General features: G+C 45.1%; 1 protein-coding gene across 3 annotated transcripts in view; it reads right to left on the reverse strand.

The window, feature by feature from the left end:
• GPSM1 (G protein signaling modulator 1) overlaps positions 1 to 19,008 on the reverse strand; it is a 54,126-nt gene that overhangs the window by 13,927 nt on the left and 21,191 nt on the right. Inside the window, exons 1-3 of one of the 3 annotated variants that reach the window (XM_080989833.1) lie at positions 15,816 to 15,911; positions 12,754 to 12,824; positions 12,071 to 12,232 (exon numbers count right to left, since the gene is read on the reverse strand). In XM_080989833.1, coding sequence (XP_080845959.1) covers positions 12,071 to 12,232; positions 12,754 to 12,792 — 201 coding nt within the window. In that variant the 5' untranslated portion in view covers positions 12,793 to 12,824; positions 15,816 to 15,911. Of the gene's footprint in view, positions 1 to 2,383; positions 2,514 to 12,070; positions 12,233 to 12,753; positions 12,825 to 15,815; positions 15,912 to 19,008 lie in introns of those variants that run through there. The other 2 variants (XM_080989832.1, XM_080989834.1) reach the window with 2 other exon arrangements.

Here is a 19,008-nt window from a genome sequence, read left to right on the forward strand (position 1 = left end):
TAGAGAGAGATTTCAAGGGGCTGTAGCTCAGGGGTAGAGAATCTGCTTTGCATGCAGAAGGCCCCAGGTTCAATCTCAGCATCTCCAGGTAGAGCTAGGAGAAAGCCCCCTGACTGGAACCCTGGACACCCACTGCTGGCAGTCAGTGTTTATAGTACTGGTAAAGGGTAAAAAGGTAAAGGACCCCTGGACGGTTAAGTCCAGTCAAAGGTGACTGTGGGGTTGTGGCACTCATCTTGCTTTCAGGCCAAGGGAGCCAGCGTTTGTCCTCAGACAGCTTTCCGGCTCATGCGGCCAGCATGACTAAACCACGTCTTGCACAACGGAGCACCGTGACTGAAGCCAGAGTGCACAAAAACATAATTTACAGTACAAACCAATGTGAAACAATGGTCTAGTGAAGTGGTATAAGGCAGCTTCCTATAGTTCTGTTTAATTCAGCCCTTTATTCAGACCCATAAGGACTAGAATCTTGTGTTTATTTTTAGCTGCAGCAGAGGGGCAAAGCACCTGCCTTGCATGCAGAAGGTTGCAGGTTCAATCCACAATGGTGTCTCCAGGTAGGCCAGCAAAGCCCCCTACCTGAAGCCCCAAAGAGCAACTGGCAGACAGTGTAGAAAGTCGTGATCGAGATGGAACAATTGCCTGACCAGTTGCTCTGAGGCAGCTTCCTACTTCCTATTTAATTCAGAACCATAAACTTTTTTTAGAGGAAGGATTGTAGCTGAATGGGGACGGCACCTGTTCTGCATGCAGGTTCAATCCCCAGCAGCATCTCCAGGTAGGCCTGGGAATGTTTGCTGCCCAAAATCCTGAACAGCCACAGCTGCCAGCCAGTGTAGATAACATGATCTAGAAGCACTAATTGGCCTGACACTGTGTAGGGACTGAGGCTGTGGCACGGGCATTAAAAAACACACCCCAGTGCCATTAACCTTAGTGGGAGGATGTACAGTCCGCAAAGCTGCCTGGTGTGGCTCTGGGTCAGTTGCCGCTCCTCTGCCTGACTTTCTTTGCGGGGTTGTTGAAAAACAGGGTGGATGGCAAATGGAGCCTGATGCCCTGCTTTGAGCATTTTCCAGAAGAGGCTAGCCGTGTGATGCAAAGAACGAACAAAACTCTCCCTCTGCTTGGCCACCCAGTCTCAGGAGCACCCTATGGATCATTGCCACCCACAAGAGTCCAGAGAATGAGGGCTCCAGTCTTCACCCACTTGGCTGGCTCTCAGCTGACCAAACAGCTGTGCTGGAAGGAGCAGATGGATGTCACAGTCCAAAACTTATGGAGGGCACCAGGATGGCGAAAGGCTGCTCTAGACTCTGGATCATAGTATCCTACAATTGTAGAGTTGGAAGGGAACCCATGGGTCATCTAGTCCAACCAGGATCTTGGTCACCCTTGTGGGTGAGAGAACTTCTGAGAACTTGCTTCTGGCGAAAAAGAAGAGGCAGCTACATTTTGCAGGGTTGTGTGTGACAGGGTTGGACCAAAGCGAGCCCAACCCTGGCCATCCTTCATCCATTGCTCTAAACGACTGTCATCAGTGGGGGCAGGGTGGGGGCAAAGGAAGAATCCTCAGATGGAGACCAAAAGCAATGCTTAAAAACATACCCCAAAGAACTTAAGAATTGAGATAGACTACCTCTGGAGCTGGAGGTTCCATGAGAACATCAGGAGAGCCCTGCTAGGTCAGGCCACTGGCTCATCCAGCCCAGCATCCTGTTTTCACAGTGCCAACTAGATGCCTGCATGGGAAGCAAGACCCCTCTCCCCTCCTGAGGTATCCAGGTATTCAGAAACATTGCTGCCTCCGACTATGGAAGCAAAACATAGCGACTGTGGCTACTAGTAATCACTAATGCTCTCTTCCCTGAATCTGTCCATCTCTCTTTTAAAGCCATCTAAATAGGTAGCCGTACCTGCCTCCCACAGGAGGGAGTGTTGCAGTTTAAATGCATTACTTTATCCACTCTAAGTCCAACTTTCAGCTTCATTGGTTACCCACGACTTTGACTGTGTTAAGGGATTGTGGGATCGCCTGGGGAAGCCCCCCTCCCCATCTTTGGGGCACCCAGCCAACTTGCTATCATGGGGGTGGGGCGGGAAAGCAGTCGCCCAGAGAAGGGGGCTACCAGCCTAGGAACGCGCTGCAGCAAGGTGCCGTTGGGAAGACAACATCTTCCCTTCCTGGGGATCCGACTGAGCACACCTGCCCGGGCTGTTGCTAGCATCTTCTTCCCGGGGCGGGCACTGATGCTCCTCTTCTCTTGGCCCCTTTGGAGAAAGGGGAAGATCCAGGAGGGGGGGAGGAGTCTTACAAACTTCATACGGGAGGGAAGCCCCCTCCCCTCCAAGCCCCCCCTCCCCCCAGCCCGGGACGCACCTGCCTTCTCCTCAGCAAAGGGCTCCGGGCATCCCGGCTCCGAAGTGCCGCCGCCGCTGCAGCGAGCTCGAACCTCCGCTCTCCTCTCGCAGCTGAGGCGCGTGAGTGGTGCGCCTGGGCGGGGGCAGAGGCAAAACCTCGCCAGGCGGCCAGTCGCCTGCCAGGCCCAGCGCAGTCGGGGAGGAGCCCAGACACCGCCCCCAGTAGCCTCAGAGTAGGGATGGGAGCAAGAATTGCACTGGGGGAAAGGTGATATTTTGATTTTCTTTCCTCGCTCTTTTCTACTCCCAATCTCTCTCTCTCTCTCTCTCTCTCTCTCTCACACACACACACACACACACACACACACACACACACACAAAAACAAAAAACCACAGCCTGATCATAACTCCAGAACTCGTGGGGATCTAGTGAAGCTGAATGTTGGGAGGTAATTATTTATTCCATTTCTATCCCACCTGCTACTCTAAGGAACTCAAAGTGACAGGCTTGGTGGTTCTCCTCGTCTTAGTTGACTCGCCACAACAGCAACCCTGGGAGGCAGCGACTGTTTCCTAAGGAGCTTCAGGACAGGTAAAAGAAAGTCCTTCTTTAGGTAGTGCCTAGTTAAACTGCGGAACTCCCTCCCGCAGGAGTCAGGGACCCACCAGTTGAGAGTGGCTTTAAAAGAGGATTTGACGGATTCATGGAGGAGGAGAGGGCTGTCAATGGCTATGCTCTGCCTTAACAGGGGCAGCAATGCTTCTGAATACCAGTTGCTGGAAACCACAAGAGGGGCTAACAGCCATCAATAGCCCTCCATGAATTTGTCTAATCTTTTCTTGCAGCCATCCAGGTTGGCCATCCCTGCTTCCTGGGGACTGAGTTCCATTGTTTAACTAAGCGCTGTGTATCATAGAGTAGTAGAGTTGGAAGGGACCCCAAGGTTCATCTAGTCCAGTCCCCTGCAATGCTAAATCTGTGGGCTTTTAACAAAGTATACAGGCTTTTTACAATGGGCTGAGTCAGGCAGCCGGAGCAGCAAAGAGAGAAGAATAGAACAACAAGAACAAAAAACTCTCAAACCAGAAACAAACTCCAAAATCTGCACATTCTTCGCATTTTGCACCAGCCCCACGCAAAACACCCCCAGGCTATGTTCTCTTTATAGAGACAAGGGAGCCTTCCAGAGAGCTGGCTGACTACCATTCTCCAGCTATGGGGAGAGGTGGACTCCAGCCCCAAATCCTCCTCTTTTTCCTTCTGGTTTTGATGGAGCAGATCAAAACCTTTGCCTCCTGGGAATATATGGCTCGCAGCTGAGTAGCCACAAAAGGTACTGTTGGCCAGAGCACCTTTGGACCCTTATGGGATCAGGGATGGGGTGGGGGGGTGGGGGGAAGGAATCTCTCTTCCAAGTACCAAAGATCCCACAAGCCGCACACTCCATTGTTACTCAGAGCAGCACCTTACTATGGCTGCCCTTGTTCTCAGGAATGGTGCCTCTCTCAAGATGCGGCAGGCATCCCCAAGCTGCACCCCAAGCAGTGTTCTGGAAACACTGGGAGACATTTGTGTTCTAACAGGCTTTCCCAGCTGGGTGGGCAGCTCTCTGCTACGGATGCCCACTTTGCATTCATGGAATCACACTGTAGTTTTGGAAGGGACCCATCCAATCTCCTGCAATTCAAGAACTACAGCTAATCAGCCCCCCCCCCCCCCAGGCAAGGGTGCTTTTTGCTCCTTACTGACATCCCAGGTCAGTGGCAGTTTCTTTATATGAACTCATTACGAACCTGCCTTAGTTCAGTTTAACCAACAGGTGCAAAACCAGGCATGCCTTGCCGGCATTTAACATCTGTGCTCAAAGATCTGCACTTGTTGCCAATATACTACTGGGTCAAGTTCATGGGGTTACTATCAGGATATAAAGTCCTTCACAACTTGGGACCAGTTTGCCTGCAAAAGCATATATATGCCCATATATAGGTCCACTGGCGCTGTGGACCTGGCGCAGGTGGCGCTGTGGGTTAAACCACAGAGCCTAGGACTTGCCGATCAGAAGGTCAGTGGTTTGAACCCCCACGGCGGGGTGAGCTCCCGTTGCTCGGTCCCTGCTCCTGCCAACCTAGCAGTTCGAAATCACATCAAAGTGCAAGTAGATAAATAGGTACCACTCTGGTGGGAAGGTAAACAGCGTTTCCGTGTGCTGCTCTGGTTCGCCAGAAGTGGCTTAGTCATGCTGGCCACACGACCCGGAAGCTGTACGCTGTCTCCCTCGGCCAATAAAGCGAGATGAGCGCCGCAACCCCAGAGTCGGCCACGACTGGACCTAATGGTCAGTGGTCCCTTTACCTTTACTTTAACTCCATATATTTGTCTACTTCAGTCCATGGAACTGGCTACAGGTAATCCCTGATCCTCTTTTGTAAGAACTTGATTGTTTAGGGTGGCAGCACTTGCACTTGGGAACTCCCCCCTATTGATATCAAGCAGGTGCCTTCACTGTATACTTCTCAGTCTAGAAGACTCTTTGTGTGTTCCTATGGATCCTACCAGTTCAGAGGTTGTCCATCTAGATACCTAACTTCGTAGGGGCATTTGGCCACCATGAGAACAGGATGCTGCACAAAATGGGCTACTGGCCTGATCCGGCAGGCTCTTCTTATGTTCTTAGGACTGTCCAAAAGCATCTTTAAGAAATCATTAGCAAGCCTCATTCTGGGATCAGGGATGAGGCTTCATCTCTGCAAGGAGAGGCAGCAAAGAGCGAACATTTGCAACCAGGCAGCCGTCAATGACAAGGATGCCCTTTGCCATCCACATGGAAAAAGCCAGCCTGCCACTCGGTGTGTGCATCAGCCACCAGCCACCCTCAATCCAGATGTCAAAGTGAGCCCACAACTCTCGTGTCAAACACCCCCCAATTGCTGGAGATAGGCCAGTAAGGAGCCAGTGACTGCAGGGACCGGGAGGCATCTCACATCCTCTCCACATGGATCCATCAATGGAAAGGGCAGCCTTGCAAACTGAGCAAGGAATTTGGTAGAGAAAAGTTTCTCTCCCTCTCTCTTAACACTAGACAACCAACAAAACTGAATATTGAGAGATTCAAGGAAGTCCTCTTTTCAGAGTGAAACTCTGGAACTCACTTCCGCAGGAGGTCATCTAGCCCAGCTCTCTGCAAAGAAGCTTAAAAACCCTTTCCTTAAAAACAGGGAACTTTAGCTGAGATTCCTGCACCGCAGGGGGTTGGACTAGATGACATTGGGCTCCCCACCTTTGGTGGATGTGCCCAAGGATTAAGGCTTTCTGGGAGATGATTTACAATGAAATGAAAAGGGTATTTAAATATACCTTTCTGAAGAAACCAGAGGCCTTTCTCCTGGGCATGGTCGGCCAAATGGTGCCAAAGAAGGACAGAACTTTCTTCATGTATGCCACAACAGCAGCAAGAATACTTATTGCAAAGTATTGGAAGACACAAGACCTACCCACTCTGGAAGAATGGCAGATGAAGGTGATGGACTACATGGAATTGGCGGAAATGACTGGCAGAATCCGAGACCAGGGAGAAGAGTCGGTGGAAGAAGATTGGAAGAAATTTAAAGATTATTTACAGAAATATTGCAAAATTAATGAATGTTAGAATGATGTTGGAATGAAGTTAGGGTTTAAGCAGTAATGCTATAAAGGTGTATGTAAAAAAGGATTGTTAATAGATGAAAATTTAAAGTTATAGTATATTAAGTTGAAAGATCATGAGAAAACAAAGAGGGAAAGAAATTGCTGACTTAACTAATTGAACTGGAATACAAAAAAGGGAGGTATGAGGAGGTCAGGGAAATAAGGATATGAATGTAAGCTATGGAAAGATTGACCCATTTTTCTTTTTTCTCTTTTTAAGTGTCTTTTATTTTTTTATTCTGTATTTTGTATTTTGTATTTTTCTTGTATTTTTACTTTTAGTTTTTCTGTAAATTTTTTTCCTTTTTTTTCCTCTGAAATTTTAATACATATCATTTAAAAAAAAAAAAAGATGACATTGGGCTCCCTTCCAACTCTAGAATTGATTCAATGTAAGGTCTGCCAGGATGAAACAGTTGCCTGCTGGTGGAATGTCAGTTAAGGGGGAATTAGTCTAGCTTCTCTAGGCAGGGAGTTCCAAAGTTGTCTGGAAGCAGCCAGCACTGAGAAGGCCCTGTCCCACGCCCCCCCCCCCACCAAATAGGCCCAGGAGTGAGTCAGGATGGAGGGAAGGGCCTCCCCCATAGATCTCAGAGCCTAGGCAGGTTTATACATCAGAATACAACCCTCCAGGTAGCCTGTGACTGAGCCTAATACAATATAATTTATTGGGTGATATTTTATTCTTTTCGGAAAGCGTTTTATTGAATTTTATCCGCCTAACTCAAACAGCAAAACAGAACTTCATGGGACAAACACATAAAAGCTAAACCAAGGTTTGCATGGGATGTTAAATTCACAAGTAGAAACGATAAAGCTGGTTCTCTGGATATTTGTGATAATATGTAGAGTGGAAAGTGATTAGTTGCAATTCCTGCCTTGTAGGGGGTTGGCTATATGACCCCTGGGATCCCTTCCAACACTACAATTCTATGTTTCTAGGATTTAATAAAAGTACCATCATAAGAAATGAGAGGTGGAAGAACACAGATTAACATAAATTTGTAAATTCCGCCATCCTACTGATAAAAATTGCACTTTCTATTCTCATGTTTATAATTTATATTTCTGTATATACTAAGCAAAGATGAATGAAACTCAAATCCACCCAATCACCCCCCAGTTTCAATAAATAAATAATTTGCAGAAGCTTGATCTGATAAACAATGGCGGTTAGACAACTTCATTTTGCAAAATTAGAGATATGATAGCACAACATCTTGAATTTATTTATTTTTAGTCAGAATATTATGCCAGAGGAAACCTGACTGGTAGTCTGGGATGCAGTGAAAGCCCACATTCATTAATTTTTTATTAACCCTCCCCCCATATGAATGGAAACAGTTTACCCAAAAGGAAAGAGATTTAATTCAAAACAATAATAGAAAAAGAAGCAGTCCCCACTCAGCCATGAAACTCACTGGGTGACCTTGGGCCAGTCACCATCTCTTAGCCTAACCTACCTCACAGGGTTGTTGTGAGGATGAAATGGGGAAGAGGAGAATCAGGTACATCACCTTAAACTCACTAGAAGAAGAAAGAGGTGGTATATAAATGTAATAAATAAATCACAAACGAAGACATGATCTGGAGGCAGTGGAACTATTAAATTCCATAATAATGATGTATCAATAACTTCAAACTGAAAAATTCAAAAAACACATTTGGTCAAACAACAATTGTTTGAACATAGTAACAAAGACCATCTAAATTGCATTCATTATCAACTAAAAGATAGACAAGCAAAAACCTTAATTCCATCTATACAACATAAAAATAAAAGGGCAACTCTCCAGCAGAAATAGCAAATTCTTTTCAACAATTCTATCAATATTTAGATACACCAGAAAACCCAACCAACTCAAGAACAGATTGATAAAGCCTTTCTAAACATTCTGATGCCTAAAGTTTCAGCTGAAGTTCTCACAAGTCTTGGAATCAAAAGTCACTGAGGAAGAGGTACATAACATATTTTTTTCACTGCATATGGGCCAGACGGCTTGACCAGCAAATTTGATAAACCTTTCCCCAATAAAGTAACATCTTACTATACAACAACGCATCTCTCTCATTAAAAAAACTCCAGGATTCATGATCAGAAATTATAATTAATTTTATTCCTAAACAAGATAAGGATCCTAAACTACCCCTAACGTATAGACCAATTTCTTCACTAAACTAAGATGCCAAAATGGTCCGCCATAATTGCTAAGTGTACATAAATATGTAAATCCAGATCAAACTAGTTTTATAAAAAATAGGAAATTACAATATAACAAAACAGAAGTATTGGTTGAATTAAGAAAGAAATGAAAGCAAAAATCACTTTTTTTTGTTTTGGATGCAAAAAAGGCTTTGATAGGGTTGCATGGCCTATTCTAGTAAGAACAATAAGAACCCTTCAATAAATGATCTTAGTGGCAGATTCAGATAATGGATTGGCATCTTATATAAGGACCCATGAGTGAAAGTTTTCATTAACAATTGTTACTTGTTAAAGCCATTAAAATTACCATTGTGGTGCATGTCAAGGGTGCTCAGTATCTTTGTTATTGTTTGCAAAAGGTTTCTAGAACCATTAGCAAGTTTGATAAGAACCAACCAAAGACTTCATGGAATTAACTTTGGCTTGCAAGAATTCAAAACCTCACTGTATGCAAATTATGCAGCATTATCATTTACCAAACTAAAAACATCAATACGAAATACATGGACTTTCCAAACACCTTTGGAGAAACGTCCAGTTACATAATCAATACTATTAAACCAGTTGGCTTCTGAATAAGCTTGACAATTCAAGTGATAAATACCTTCTGCAAAGCCTTCAGATTTCAATAAAAAAGTCCAATAAGCCACTAAGGGGTTTGGTTGCACCCAGATTCACAAATAACCCATTGATCACAACTACAATAATATAAGCGTGCAAGCAGATGAAAATTGAAAAGGTGGCAGACACTACAACTCTCTTGGAGGGGCAAAATATCATCTCTCTCTATGAATTTTCTACCCAGGCTATTATTCCTATTATCTGCTCTACCATTGGAAACAGATATTTTCCAAGCATAAAGTCTCTCTCTCTCGCTATGCTTAACTCTTTTCTCCTTCATATCATTTCCTTTTCTTCTTTTTCTTCCCCTCACTACTTTCATCGACAACAAACTTGTTTGATGTATGACCATCTCAGCTACAAAGTGTAATAATTTTTAATGAATATTTAAAAATAAGAAATGTGAGAGCAAGTGGTGTGCGGCGCGCATGGTTCGCAAGATATACAGAAAGGTAAGCCCATAATTGAAACCATCAGAGGCACAAGGAGTACCAAGAGTGAAAATCTTTATATTACATCGAGAAAAATTCTCAGCCAATTACCAGTTGCTTACCCCAGATTTCTTGAAAGGCTTGTGGAAGAGACAGATGTCTTTTTTTAAAAAAAAATGTAGTCAATAAAATCCCACCAAACAGAGACAAAAAAGAGGTCGTTGTTATTTTCCCTTCTAAATAATGGGTTATTTCCCATGTAATGGGTTAGTTTTCCATGTAATGCAGTTCAGATTGGGGGCTTTAGCTGCTGTTCTGCACTCTTTGGACATCAGGGTCCCTGCACTGCAGGGGGTTGAACTAGCTGACTATTGAGGTTTCTTCCAACTCCACAGTTTTATGATTCTATAAAGAGGCGTTAATTTCAGACAACGGCCATATTAGAAGCAGCTACGACAAGTGAAGCATTCCAGACACCCCGAGAAATTAAATATTTGCAGTTTCAGAGGCCTTGGATTGATTCTCCCTCATTCCTATTTATCTCCATAGAAGTGATGGTTCCTGAGAAATGGCCCAGCCATTGTCATTTTCACTGCCTTATCGCAGAGGGTGGTGCAAAGCTCCCTCTTTGCGGGGGTCCAAGGAGGGCTCGCCCGCGCTGCCGATATAGAAAGAGATAGGCAGGTTTTGCACAGTGGGTGCCGCAAGATGGCCGCCTCATCGCACGCGCCCCCTATTATTTCCCACAAGGGGCATCTCAGTCCCGGCAAGAGCATAATGCTAACAGCATGCTCCAAAAATGGCTCCGTATCTAAACAATCTTGAGGAACACACATCTGCAAGCTGTCAGTGTGACTTCTCTGCGCTTTCCGTTGACTATACATGGCCTTGCCAGGGAGGCGGGTGGCCTAGGAATCGCAGCAAAGGAATCCCTGACAGACAGACATCCAACCTTTGCTTAACCCCCCACCCCCCAGTGAATGAGAGTTCACTACTTTCCAAGGCATAGAACCATAGAATTGTAGAGTTGGAAGGGACCCCAAGGGCCATCTAGCATAATCCCTTGCAATGTAGGAATCCCAGCTAATGGATGGAAAGCCAGTTGGAATTCCTCACAAGAGCAATGGCTGGATATAGTTGGAAGCCCCCGCCCAGGTGGGAGATTCCTGCACCTTTCCTGCACATCTGGGGAAATCTAGCATGTAGTGAGCGCCAGGCACAAGACAGGCGCTTGAATCTAACCTAGTATGGAGCAGGGGGTTAAATAAATAAATAAATAAATAAATTTTTATTTATACCCCGCCCTTCCCGGTTTAAAAACAGGCTCAGGGCGGCTAACAGCAAATATAAAACATTGATTAAAATGTGACTTAAAAACAGCACAAAACAGCATCAATATCAATAAAATTCAAAAAATTCAGGGTTCCTCAACAGAACGCACTTCCGTCATATTTATTTGGGGCTGTTGAATTGTTGCCAAGGCAGAGGCAGATCCTGCCCCCCCCCCCGCCCCGTGGTGCGTGGTGTGTTTATTTATAAACCTGTTTAATTTCCTTCCTTTTCCTTCCAAGAACGCTCAAGGTGACCTTTGAGATAATAAGACCAAATTCAGCCAGGAGAATGAGAGGCGAATGCCAAATGTCAAAACCACAGCAGCAGAGAAATAGGAGGACGCCACATGCTTCCCCAAACCAGAACATTAGGGGAGCCTGCAGGATCGGCCAATGGCCCATCTAGGCCAGCACTTTGTTCTCACAGTGGCCAACCAGATGCCTGTGGGAAACCAGCAAGCAGGACCTGAGCATAACAGCACTCTCCCCCTCCTGCGCTTCTCAGCAACAGGTATTCAGAAGCATTGCTGCTGCCAGCTGTGGAGTGCCATCATCACCAGAAGCCACAGGTAGCCTCCTCCTCCATGAATTTGCCCAATTCTCTTTTAAAGCCATCCAGGTCAGTGACCATCACTGCCTCCTGCGGGTGGTCATTCTGTCGTTTAGTTATGCGCAGCATAAAGAACTTTCCTAAATATGACCTGAAAACACCTCCAGGCTGGATTTCTGCTATGCGCTCTATGTGGGGCTTCCCTTGCACTTGGACCACGAGCTGCTGCCAATGCAGAATGCTGCAACACGATTGCTGATGAGAGCAATTGTCAGAATTATGATGCCTTTGCTGCTCAGAGATGTGCACTGTTTGCCAAGGTGTTACTATTAGTATATAAAGCCCTTAAGAACTTGGGACCAGTTTACCTGTGAGGTCACCTTGCCCCACAGGTGGCCACTCAACCACTCCAAATAGCAGAATTGGCATGACTACATGTGCCACAAAACACCCGCTCTACATTGGCAAGGAATCTATATTTTAGTGTGGGAGTGTCTACACTTTGGAACTCCCTGCCTCTTGGTATCAATCAGGCACCTCCACTGTACTCTTCTCAGTGCCTGCTAAAAACATTCTTGTTTAGACAAGCCTGTCCAGATGCTTAGAAAGTGTGTTTTAAAACTTGTTCAGCATTTTAACTTTCTGTATATTTGGAAGTATTGTTGCAATTTTTTCTTGATTTTAAAAAATCTCTTTTGTAGATCGCTTTGAGGTTTTTCCTACAATCAAGCAGTGTATAAATTTTATGAAATAAGCAAGAATGAAACGAAAGGCATTCGCGCAATGGGGTCCTTCATAGCAGACGCCAATGAACCTAGGAAGAAGAGCAATTTGTGAATTTTTAGGTGAGGGGTACTCTTCATGCCCGCCGCATCTCCTTACCAGTTGGGACAGCTGAACCCGTACGTCACTGGTTTCCAACGGGGATTCGTTGGGAGGTGGAATCTTCCTGTCTGGGATGGACTGGCTTCCCCTGTGTTTCTTGGATCTGACTGGCAGTGACATGAATTCTTTCCCAGGGATCTCCACGTCTCCGTTCTGGTCCTGAGGAGAAGTGACGAAGAGGTCATTGCTGTAGATGGCGACACCTTAAGGCAAGGCAGGAGGCATTTCCCTCTTGTTGGAGGCCAAACTCCCTCAGGGGTGATCTTCTGGGAGCCACATTACAGAGGCGACAGGGGCTGCTCCTTCTCCCTCCCTCACCCCCCCATGCCCCGCCACTCTAGAGAGGAATGCCATTCCAGAAAGGAAGGAGATGCAGGCTGAATGTTGCCTGTCATTACTGATTTATAATGGTTTCTAAGCTGTTTACAGGTATAAAATCCGTCCGTAAGTAAAACATGTGGTAAAAGAATTCCATCAAAGAACTGAAAACATTCAGAATTAAAATGTAGAATAAAACAAGCCACTTAAAAAGCATAAAAATTAAAAACTTGTTTTTTAAAAAAATGATTAAAACCCATCAATCAGGAAGTTCAAGTACAGGGGGATGCTGGCCTAAACAGGCATGTCTTCAAGATCCCTTTTCCTCCTCTTCTCCACCACCAACTGATGCCTCCCTTTACCTTTTCCGATGGGAATCTCAGGAGCTCAAGGCTGCTCATGCGGTTCCTCTGGATCCTCTTGGGCCTTGCCCCTGAAAAAGCAACAGGAGATGGGTGGGTGAGCTGGCCAACCACCATCTAGATTCGTCCTTCATGGCCAAAAAAAAAAACCCCACCCAGTAAAAAAATTAATTAACAGCATAAGTCATTAATTGAGTTGCAGCAATATAAGGTCACCTGGGCAGGTGTCATGGATGATGCAGTTATCCAAATGTATAGAATCACAGAATTGAATAATAGAATTGTGGAGCTGGAAGTGACACCAAAGGTCATCTAGTCCAACCCCCTGCAATGCAGGAATACATTTATTTGTTTACTTCATAATTTTTTGTTAGTTTTGATTTTTGTTTGTCTGTTTAACTGCAAACTCTATTAAAAAATTCAAAATAATTCCCAGGCGGGAAGTGCTGTCTTCCAGGACAAATGCATGTCCAGATGTTGCGTTTCCTGTATTTATTCCTGCATTGCAGGGGGCTGGACTAGATGACCCTTGGGATCCTTTCCAACTCTGCAGTTCTATGATTCTGTGAATCTTGAATGCAGTCATCCACATGGCATCAGAGCAGACTTTGGAAATCTTTTACATGGCAGGATTTGCTTCAGTACAGAGCAGTGGTTCTCAAAGGATGTGACTCGCCACACTGATGTGGCAGGAGAGGATGGCAAGTGTGGAGGGGAAAATTCAAGGGCATTCAAAGAAACATTTAAACAGTATAGTGTAGTATATATATATATATATATATATATATATATATATATATATATATTAGTTGCAGAATATGGATAGATGTCTTTTCAAAATGAGAGCAAGTGTACCAAGAGATACCAAGGACAAATCCTAGATGTGATCCAGAATCACCTCTCTTCTACAATATATTGTTGTGAACAGGGATTTTCAACTCTGACAAATATGAAAGATCAGAACAGAGAAAGGCTTATTTGTGCTGATGAGGAGATGAGAGTCTGTCTGTCTCAAATCAGACCTAATATAAATGAGATTACCTGGCAATAGCAAGTTCACGCTTCTTATACAGTTTGTAAGTATACTTAAGGTACATATGGAAGAGGCTCACTTATAATTGCATTTTGGGAATGATTTACATTCTTATGTAGCCACATCGTTTTATACTTTCTGCATGTCCCATGATCATATTATAAAGTAATGTATGTTATAAATGTTCTATGTTATAAATCAAGCACTGCTAGGAGTTGGTCCCGCTCCCAGCATGTTTCTGTTTGTTTTCCAATGTATTAATTATCAATAAAAAAATCAGTGTGAGCAATTTTTTATTCTGAAAGTATGGCCCAAGAAAAAAGTTTGAGAACTACTGATCTAGAATATCATAAATTTTTATATATTACTTGATTGTAAAAAAACACATACCCTCAAAGCAATTTACAAGCAGAATCAAACAATGCATTAAAAAACCCACACCAATCAGTTAAAAACTACCATTAAAAAAAGCCTTCGTGGGGCACTTTTTGCGCTATGACTCCCATAATCCCTGGCCATTGACTGTGGTGGGAGTTGTAGTCCCTTCATTTGATGTTTTTAAGCAGAGGTTGGCTGACTACCTGTCAGGGATTATTGAGCCTCGCAGAGACCGGATGCCTCACGCCTTTTCCCGAATACTTTGAGAGCATCTTGCACCAGTGACAAAGACACTTCTCAAAATAAGCGGGAGTTATAGCACCCCAGCCGCCCCAGAAATCCCAACCGCCTCTGAGCTAAGCTGTAATTAAGTCCGACGGCATCTTGAATCAGCCAAAGAACTGTAATTAAAGCAACAAAACCGAGTCCTTCATGGAGAAAAACAAGTGGGCCTGTCAAAGGAAGCCCACAGCTTACATCTTTCGCTGACAAAAGAGCCGAGAGGATAAGGCCAGCCCTTGCATCTCCCTGCTTCTGTTGGAGGCCAGAGCCCTGGCAAGGTCACAGCCAAGGAGCCAAGTTTGGAGTTTGTACTGAAAAGCGAATCTCCCAACTTTGCACTCATCAGTGCAAGAGGTGAATGGAAACACAGCCCTCCTTCCAAATCTGCACTTGCCCCAAAATTTATTAATTTCAATTATTGCATTTATATCCCACCTTTCCTCCCTCCTCATTCAATCTCCATAACAACCCCGTGAGGTAGGCTAGGCTGACAGAGGTAGTGACTGGCCTCTCAAGGTCACACACAGGGAGCTTCATGACTGAGCAGGGAGTTGAACCCTGGACACTCCCAGGTCCTAGTCTGATACTCTAACCACCACACGACACTGCCTCACAACCCACCACAACCCCTATTAGTCACAACCGGCTCTGCACTGAGATGGCCGGCTGGGTACGGGTTTTCCTTCTCCTAGATGGACTACCTTCCCAGGTTGAAGAGCCTCAACCGCCCCTCACTGAGGTGTAGGCAACCTTTTCCTACATTCCCTACTGGGCAACTCCCTACAAACACGGTACAAAATTGGCAGTGAATGAGGCAAGGTCCAATATTTGGCAATGCCACCCCACTTACTCTCTTCCCCTTGACCAATAAGACAGCTGAAGAAGGGATATAATGCTTGAGAACTGATCATTTACAAGGAGCTTTGGGACTTAATCTTAGGGCCGCATGAAATTAGACAGAGGGCTGCAGGGTCCCTGCCCTGAATTGCAGGGGTTGGGCTAGATGACCCCCAGGGTACCCTCCAATTCTACAATTCTATAACCGGGAGTTCAAGCATATGCAGCGTATTTCCACATATTTATACTCTGCCTTTTTCCTTGATAGGGACTCAAGCAGCTTATAGATAAAAACAAGAACAGCTAAAAACACAGGGGGAAAGCAACCGGTAACAAACAATTAAACACTGATTGAATTAAAACCACACACACACACACACACAGAGAGAGAGAGAGAGAGAGAGAGAGAGAGAGAGAGAGAACTCCTATTAAAACCACACAAATAATTACAATAAAACAGCATGATATCAGCCCTTTCATTAAAAGCAGCCAGTTCCCCAAAGTCTGTTGGAAAAAGAAAGTTTTCACTTGCCAGTGGAAGGATAAGGACAACAGTGCAGGAATCATAACTAAAGCCGGGACAGTTCAGAGAGCCTGGCTGTCAGGGGACAAACAGGGACTGGTTTAGCTCCAGCGTGTTCTCAGAGCAGCCCCAAGTAGAACAGAGTTCCCTGCTTGAAGGTGCAAAAAGTGGCATTTGCTGACCTGCGTCTCCTTGGAGGTGTGCAAACAAGGCGGAGAAAGGCACCACTTTAGTGCTGTGGTTGGGGCGCGTCTGTTGACTTTGAATGCATCAGAATACCAGCCAGCTCCCATGGCCATGCTGAGCACATGGAGACAGCTCTTTGATGTGTCGCACTGGGGATGGCAGCCCGGCGTTCAGAGAATGCTTGCAGTAAATGGGATACAGAATGGAATCCCCCGTGGTTTTGTCTGGTCCAGAGTGGCAAGTGCAAAATAGCAGAAGCAGATCCATGTTCACAGCAGGTGGAGGATGCTGTGGAAAGGAGGAGGCTGGCTAGAAGGTGCTTTGTGTGTAACAAGGACATAAGAATGTAAGAAGAGCCCTGCAACAGCAGCTAGATCATGGCAAAGGGGGCCCGTCTAGTCCATCATCCTGTTCTCACAGTGGCAAATCAGATGCCCAACTGGGAAGCCAGAATGCAGGATCTGAGCACAAGAGCCCTCCCCACTCCCTGCCCCTGTGTGGTTTCCAGCAACTGGTGTTCAGAAACATCACTGCGCACAGCTGTGGAGGCAGAGCATAGACATTGTAGCTACTGCTGTTGTTGTTTAGTCGTTTAGTCGTGTCCAACTCTTCGTGACCCCATGGACCAGAGCACGCCAGGCACTCCTGTCTTCCACCGCCTCCCGCAGTTTGGTCAAACTCATCCTGGTAGCTTCGAGAACACTATCCACCCATCTTGTCCTCTGTCGTCCCCTTCTCCTTGTGCCCTCCATCTTTCCCAACATCAGGGTATTTTCCAGGGAGTCTTCTCTTCTCATGAGGTGGCCAAAGTATTGGAGCCTCAGCTTCACGATCTATCCTTCCAGTGAGCACTCAGGGCTGATTTCCTTAAGAATGGATACGTTTGATCTTCTTGCAGTCCATGGGACTCTCAAGAGTCCAGCACCAGAATTCAAAAGCATCAATTCTTCGGCGATCAGCCTTCTTTATGGTCCAGCTTTCACTTCCATACATCACTACTGGGAAAACCATGGCTTTAACTATACGGACCTTTGTTGGCAAGGTGATGTCTCTGCTTTTTAAGATGCTGTCTAGGTTTGCCATCGCCTTTCTCCCAAGAAGCAGGCGTCTTTTAATTTCGTGGCTGCTGTCACCATCTGCAGTGATCATGGAGCCCAAAAAAGTAAAATCTCTCACTGCCTCCATTTCTTCCCCTTCTCTTTGCCAGGAGGTGATGGGACCTAGTCCTCCATAACTCTCTCCATGAAAGCCCTCTCCTCTTGTCTTTTAAAGCCATCCAAGTTGGACATCATCCTCTCTTGCGGGAACAAGTTCCATAGTTTAACTCTGCATTGTGTGAAGGACTTTCTTTTCTCTGTCCTGAATCTTCCAACCTTCAGCTTTGTTGGATACCTGTGAGTTCTGGTTTTATCATGGAATTGTAGAGTTGGAAGGGTCCTTGGGCATCATCTACTCCAACCCTCTGCAAAGTAGCAATCTTCACTTAAATCATTTATGACAGATGGCCATCCAAACCCTGCTTAAAAACCTCCAAAGAAGAGTTCATAACCTCCTGCAGGAGCCTGTTCTACTGTATAATAATAATGCTTATTAAATCATATCTGCCATCCTGTATTAAAAGCTCAAATTTGTCTTGCTTGTTTCTTGTATTCTGAGCAATAGCATAGAAACAACTGAAACCATGAGTCATTACCTCCAGCTGCTTTCTTCTTGTCGTTTCCTGCCCTTTAGCAGGTTTCTGGAGACCACCTCAGTTTCTTGTGCATAGATGAAGCTACTATCCCCAGTACCAGGTGTTCCCCAGTGGTCTGTAATATTGTCTCCCACTCCCTCAATATTTAGTTTAAAGCTCTCCTGATCAGGTTGACAAGACTCTTAGCAACCACATTCTTGCTAACCCATCTTTTGTCAGAAGGCCTTCCTCAAGGAAGCAGAGACCATGGTCCAAGAAGCCAAACCCTTCCTGATGACACCACCTTCCACTATTTTCCTCTTTTCCTGGGCCATGATCTTCAACAGGAAAAAGTGATGAAAAGGCCACCTGTGCCCCAAGGCTCTTCGGCTTCCTGCCCAGAGTCTCATAGTCCCTTGTTACATGGCTGTGTCTGGCAGTATTGTTTGGATCCACATGAAACAGAAGGAAGGGGCTGTGGTCTGTGGTCTTTATGAGAGGGTGAGGAAAACGTCTCTTATCCAAGATTAGGGATTTACCCCAGTTCTCGGGAGAAAGACACCAGCAGCAACTGGCCACACATTTCCAAAGATAACTTTTCACCAAAGCCATGAAGGTCACAAATCAAAAGAAGGGAGGCTTCAATTTTGAAGCCCTCGCACCCTGCAATCCCAAGCAAAATTTCACAGTATCAGAGCATGAAAGACAATAAAATTCCTAGGAGGGACATCTTCACATGGCATTCTTCAAGGTGGTACCTCCCCTCCAGATGTTGCCGACTATAACTCCACCATCATTGCTAACCATTGGCCATGCTGACTGCTAGGAGCTGGAACCAAGATCGTTTAGAAGCCTGCCTCCATTCCTCTCCTTTCTGTTTCAATAATGTGGCCAAAAAGCCACCAGCTAATTTCACCTCTGCACAATGCCCCTTAAGTTCCGCCTCTCTGGGCCACCAAAATGCATTTGTAAGCCTCTTGTTATTTAGTGCAGTAGCACCTGCACTTTGGAAATCTCTGCCTATGGATATCAAGCAGGTGCCTTTGCTGAACTCCTCCTGCCAAAAACATTCCTGTTTAGAATGTGAATTTTAGACTGTTTTAATATCTTAACTTTTTGTCTGTTTTAAAGTATTGTTGTAAACCTTTATTTTCTCTTTTTTTGTAAACCACTTTGAAAAAAATAAACAAAATAAATAACTTTGCATTTTCTTTTCTGTTTTCCTTTTCAGGAACATTTTGTCCTCCTGATGAGGTCTGAACATGGGAGCCCATTCAAGGGCCTGATGAATGAGGTCACTGCTGCCACTGAGAGCACCAGATCAAGAGCTCTGCTGGATTGATG

The sequence above is a fragment of the Podarcis pityusensis genome (genome assembly GCF_964106645.2).
Source record: "Podarcis pityusensis genome assembly, chromosome: Z".
Taxonomy (NCBI): Eukaryota; Metazoa; Chordata; class Lepidosauria; order Squamata; family Lacertidae; genus Podarcis; species Podarcis pityusensis.